This window comes from Meleagris gallopavo, chromosome 7, assembly GCF_000146605.3.
Source record: "Meleagris gallopavo isolate NT-WF06-2002-E0010 breed Aviagen turkey brand Nicholas breeding stock chromosome 7, Turkey_5.1, whole genome shotgun sequence".
Taxonomy (NCBI): domain Eukaryota; kingdom Metazoa; phylum Chordata; class Aves; order Galliformes; family Phasianidae; genus Meleagris; species Meleagris gallopavo.
Genome location: NC_015017.2, coordinates 4,537,986 through 4,543,990, shown reverse-complemented (window position 1 = coordinate 4,543,990; position 6,005 = coordinate 4,537,986). Strand labels below are relative to the sequence as shown.

General features: G+C 42.6%; 1 protein-coding gene and 1 long non-coding RNA gene across 3 annotated transcripts in view; one reads left to right on the top strand and one right to left on the bottom strand.

The window, feature by feature from the left end:
* LOC116216793 overlaps positions 1–6,005 on the top strand; it is a 37,170-nt gene that overhangs the window by 17,005 nt on the left and 14,160 nt on the right. The gene's annotated exons all lie outside the window — the stretch shown is intronic.
* MYL1 (myosin light chain 1) overlaps positions 1–6,005 on the bottom strand; it is an 18,239-nt gene that overhangs the window by 7,010 nt on the left and 5,224 nt on the right. The window contains exons 1-2 of one of the 2 annotated variants that reach the window (XM_010713312.3): positions 1,328–1,414; positions 685–709 (exon numbers count right to left, since the gene is read on the bottom strand). In XM_010713312.3, coding sequence (XP_010711614.1) covers positions 685–709; positions 1,328–1,330 — 28 coding nt within the window. In that variant the 5' untranslated portion in view covers positions 1,331–1,414. 2 annotated transcript variants of the gene reach the window in all.

The following is a 6,005-nucleotide window of genomic DNA, read 5'->3' as shown; positions in this document are numbered from 1 at the left end:
TTTGTCTTCAACTGCCTCATAGCAGTTGCTGAAATAGCAATGTCCCTCATAGCTTTAAGAAAAAAGAAAAAAAAAATGCATTTTCAGCATGCTTATGAGCAGCCAGCTCAGCTGAAAAATGTTCAGCAGGTAGAAGTGGTAGCACCCCTGTATTTCCCCTTCACACATCAGCTCATCTACTTCTCAACTTAAGTGGCATATAAGCACCCAGATAAATTACGTGTAAATCTGAGTTCACGTTGTTGTTTAGTTTAAGTCAGCACAGCGACTCTGAGGTCAAGAGTGGTGTGGATTATTCCAGGTGAATGAAGTCCTAGCTCATCTTTTGGTAGAGGTTAAACTTTCAAGACTGTAGCTCCTGTCTGAACTCACATACATGTAAAACACATCAGCTGTCTTGCAACTTACCATCCTGCTGCTCCTTGGAGAACTCGATCTGTTGGAAGGAAATCAATCACAAAAAATAGCTTAGGAAGGGGGGGCTGGGGGAGAACCTGCTCGTTTTCTAAAGCATCCAGCTCAATCCATGAGTATCTTCCAAGACAGCAAAAAATGTGGCCTGACAGATGCACAGAAGTGATGCAGATGGCAAAAGAGCTCTTAAGACTGGTGAACGCTTAGCTTTTTGGTAGCCATTATGTTCCCCCCTCCTGCCCCCGTTAGTTTAGTTTTTGTTTCACTTACCATTGATTTGGTCAGCTGTGAAAGACTGCAGTTGGGAAGAGAGAAAGAAAAAAAGGAGAAGTAGTACTGCTGAAAATGCACTGAGAGAAAGCAAATAGCTCAAGGTAGCTGAATGTTCTCATATCTGTCTTGCCTCATGTAATTAGGCCACAGAAACCCAAACTAGCAACCTGTAAAAATGCATCCCCAGGCCTGTTTTTAGGATTCTTATAAAAACCTGCATCCCTGTGAACACCAAAGTTGTGGCCAGAAGCAATAACAACCTAAATTTTTTTAACTAACAAATAGGCTGTTTATGTACCACCAGGTCACTTACTACATTAGTACAGACTCACTTAATAAACCATTTGAAGTAATAGTTAAAACAAGCAGCTTTTTTTTTATTTTTTTTTACATTAACATAGAAAATAAATCACACACTTCAAGCTTGTGTTTAAGTTAGCTTTTGACAGCACATTGTTTCATAAAGTATTAAGCTACGATACGTTCTTGTATTAAAAATATTGCGGAGGAAAATCAAGCAAACCTAAACTGTCATCTTCTGGCCTATCCTCCCCCCAGAACTATCTCGAACAAGAAGCTGAATTTACTCCTGTAAAATACACTGGCTCTCTGCTAACATTTAGTTTTGCATTGGACCCACCATGATTGAGAGTTGGAAAAGTAGAGCGGCGGACGGGCCGGAGGGATTAGCTGAGAGGTCTCTGAGAGTGGTCCTGCTTTCCTGGCCTTTCTTCCCCTTATTTATCTGGCAGCGCTGACGGCATTGCCTGGATTAGGTGTCAGAAGGAAGCTGCCCCTCCCCTTGGTGAGTTCTTTAGCTTTCTTAGGGCAAAGTGACAGGAGGCACCGTGCCTTGACGGACATCTTACGACTGCTATTTTTAGGAGGTTGGAGAGGGACAGGGAGTAGCAAGCAGCAAGTTTGGATCATGTCAGCACTTTCTGGGTCTGGACCATCAAGAGTTGGATATTCCTTGTCCAGGCCTACCAAGATAGGAAAGGCTCCTATTTCTCCCATAAGCCATGAAGTCAGCAATCGAGGAGCGCTGAGGGCAAGAGGTGCCATGTGTTTGCCCAGCTGGCTTGTTTTACACGTGGCTTGCAAGACGTGTGTTAGGTGCAGCTGGATAGCATGCTTTGGATTTGTTTCAAAGCCCATTGAAATCACTAGTACTCCTTCTTCCTTTGCTGGCTTTTCTCAAGCCCTTATTTGGATGGTGTAAGATCTGTATTAGATGAGTGGTGCTGCTTGTCCTTTTGGTGCAATCCAGCTGTTGGCACTGGGAAGAAGGTTCACCTGCTTGTTGAGGTGGTGTCCAATCTAAGATCTTCCACTGCACTGCTCGTGTTTTCCAAATTTTCAAGGGTTCTAAGGACAAGTTTATACACATGTTGGACCCAGCTATATTACTAGGTTTGCAGCTGATGAGGAGATGTAATTTGCAGGGCAGCGAGGAATTTAGGACACCTTCCTTTTAGGGCTTGAGTTAGGACCCTAGCATGCCAACTTCAGAGCTTACTGGTGTGATGAGAGGAGGAGCCGCTGAGGTCAGAAATGGAGGGGTTTTTGTGGTGCAGGTATGTGGAAGGAGCTGTGATTGAAGCAAGGATGCCTGTCAAGCTTTGTGTGCTGGAAGGGGACTAGACTGGTCATGGTGGGGAAAGACAGCAGTGGCTTTTGGGCTGCAGGGTGGTCCTGGTGGGATTACAACTGAGAGTTTCAGGATATGCTGGAGAAGGGAGGTTGTGCAGTTTCTCCAGTAGCAAAGACCTATTCCTATAGTGCAACACTTCCCAAACCTGGCTCACATTACTAAACTGATGCAATGAAAGGTAAAAGAATGAGGGAAAACTGCTCCAAACTTTGCTTCCTCCCTGTCACTCCGACTGGATGAGAAGGTTCATGGAGCTGGGATGGAAAGATTGTACTACAGCAGGAGACTCCATTCTTACAAACAAGTCCTCCCTAACGTCTGTTCTCCTTTGCTACGCACTTGCCACTCCTCTTTTTCTAATGATAAAATGTGATGGGTGTAGCTCGTTTAGTTAACCTAGAGATAAGCTTAACTGTTCTAGCTTTTTTCAGTCTGAAAAGGAAACGATCAAATCCAACCAGACTTAACATTAATATTTCTGAAAGACTGAACAATCAAAATGGCTCAAAATAATTAGTGCTATTTGAAACTTTAACTTCTTACTTCCCCTCTTAAAATCTATAGATACAACTGCAAAGAATTTTCTGAGCTAGTCATCTTAGTTTGAAGATATTTTGACCAAATGGATTATTTGCATTTTGGGGGAATTCCTCGGAAAATATACTGAGCCTGAAAAATACTCTGGTGCCAGTTCTTCACTTTTGCTTGTTCTGCTACTTGTGGTCTGTTACCGTGTGGGAATGGGGACATATTCAGGATAGGGTTACACAGAAAAGGGATTTGATGTTTTTGTCTGAATTAGCCCACACTGATTTAGCACAATTCAGATCTCCTAATTAATACCGGCTGGGGCAGGAGCACAGGCAGTGAGAAAACTAATATAGACCTTGGCCATCAGTCCCAATGCATTAATAGAGGAGCTCTCCAAAGACTTTGGCAGAGCTGAAATGTTGCCTGGGTCAAAGTAGTGTGTTGCCTTTTGTGGAATTTTCCTCCTGCCCTCAGTCTCTTGCTCTGCAGTGTTGGAGGCTGGAAAATGTTTCCCTGGAAACACAATTGAAATTTTGCTCAAGGAAAATTTTCCCAAATATCTTCTAGATTCCAGATCCAGCCTATTACTTGCTACAACAAAACCCATTCCAAAAGATTTTAAATGCCAACAAGAAAATAATTGGGGTGCGTTTATCTTGAGCAGAGAAAACTGATACCTGGATTAGCCAGCCACCTGGCTTCAATGGGCTATCAAGTAAGTATAAATTGAGAGGGTTATCCATATATGCAGGCACTATAGCACTCTTGATTGTATGAGGCTTTGGCTCAGGTTTTACAAGAGGAAATACTTGTGCACCATATTGACCCTTCATTTTGTCACTGATTCTTGAATAAATATGCCCTAGACATTGTTTCACTGAAGAGAAATTATCTAGCATGGGCACATTTCAATTAAGAAGCTCTAAGCCTACAGGGTTTGTTGGGGGCTTTAAAATGCTTCTTGTTTTAAATGTGGTGAGCCTCAGGGCCTTAGGAAGAAGGTGAAATTTCAGGGAGTTCAGTTTGGTGTGGGTATTTTTAAATAAAACCTAGTTTTTAAATAGAACTAATACAAATGCCATCCCCCAAAATGTCCAGTAAAAATAATGGAAGGATCTGCAACATATGTAAAGACCAGTAGGAGCTGGATTTGTCAAACATGGCTCAGCCTGTACTTACAGTAAGGTTATTATCCAGGAGGAGGACAGCTATAGCAAGGAAAAGTGCTGCTTTTTTCTGACTTTTTTGTTTTGTTTTTGGTTGAGGCATTTCACTATATAGTTTGTGACCATTTTCTATTCTTCTAATTGCTAACGGGACTCATTCTGACCAGATCCCAGTTACATAGAGTAGTGTGGACAGGGTTGCGTGCAACTCTTCATCACCAGATAAGCAGAAGACCCAATCCACCCAAACCTGTGTGCTGTGCCCACCTATTTGGACTGGAGGGCACTGTAAGTACAGCTGTGCTGAGGGACAGCCACTTTGTGCTCTTTGCAAGTATCTGGGCAGAGTGAAAGACCCCAGGGAAAGGTGCTGCTTGGAGTTAAAGCTGCTCCATCTGCTTGCCGCTCTTTGGCTGAGTTACAGAGAAGAGAATTGTTGTAGCTGGGTTTGGATTAGGGAGCCACCAGGTAATTCGTGGTACTGGTTCTGTGGAAGAGATTGAGAACTTCTCAGATGTCTCTAAAAATCAGAGAGGGAAAGATCAGACAGTCTCTGAGAATTCTTGTTATATATTTAGCTGTTCATCCAGATCTCAAGGGATTTCTTTTATTTCTGGGTGGATGTAGCTGGGGTTGTGCCCGTAGCAGTTCATATGGTGTCTGCTCACTGCTAATGCTTCCTCCTTGGTTAATACAGCTGCATGTATTTTCTAGCAGACGTGATCGAGTGTGGGACCACACAGCTCTCCAACCCTTCCATAAAGCAGGCTGCTGACCCTCACTCTGGTTCAGTAGCTGGTGTGATGGATGCCGCAGATTTCAGAGGCTGTTTCTCATTTAAGTAAAAATCAGCAGCCTGATAAATTTAGCCTCGTATCTTTTATAAGACAAAGAAACACCTCGAGGGGGTGAGCTGTTGAGAAAGAGCTCTTTTTTGAGAACGAAACCGCCAAGAAATATAATAGGAGAAAGAATAAGGATGAACACTGCTAATGTATGGGAGAGAAATGTGAGATGCCGTGAGGTTTGGAAGAATAGTTCTAAATCTTTTAGCTTAATGGATTTTATAGTGATAATTTTTTTCCCCTCTAAGCACTCTTTCTAACTTTGTGCCTTGTTTACTTTAAAGTTTGCAACTTTACAGTTAGGATAAAACTTTTAGACAAACCTTGGCAATTAATTAAATGTGCCCTTTCTGAAATGCCTGAGTGTGAAATGTGTCGCAGCTGCTGATCACAGCATTTTGCACAGGCTTTATTGGCTTCACAGGGGGAAGGACAGTCGGCTGTGCTCGCTTGTTAGTGTGTCCCTTTTCTAACTGCATTTAGTTTTGCATGAATGTGTGTAATCGAGGGGATGTGCGAGGAAATGTGAGGCTCTGGAGCTCCGCGCTGCTCTGCAAGGGATGCCTTGTTTTAACGTGCCTCCCAGTGGCAGCGGTAGAGTATTAACATTATTTGAGCTATTGCTACTTGACATTTAAGTGCTATGTAGCAAACTAGCCAGCTGAAAGCGTTTTTTGGCCATGTGTGTGAGATGTAATAAAGCCTCAAGGAACCAGGGGCAAATTTCCATCTTGGCTGTTTCATATCTCCTTACAGTCAGCTTCTTTCTTTATGTGTCATGGGCTAAATTCGTCACCTTCTTCTTACCTTATGTAAGATAAACTCAAGTATCCTATTGCTATCAGTAGTGATCTCTCTGTGTGCTAAGGGGCTGTAAACTGCTAGAAGTACTGTTAGATAGTTTCAATTAATCTGCTGGTGGGAGAAAGCCTCTACCATACAACTGTTGCTTGCACTTGAAATTACTCTAGTTGAGCTTTTGGGATTTTCTGTTATTTGCTCTGAACTCCGTTGTTTCTATCAAATTCTGGCACTCTTTGGACCCTCCAAAGTTATCTTAAGTGCCTCCAAAGCAGTGCTGCCAAACCTGTGAATTACTAAGAATGGATCTTGTTTGAAATA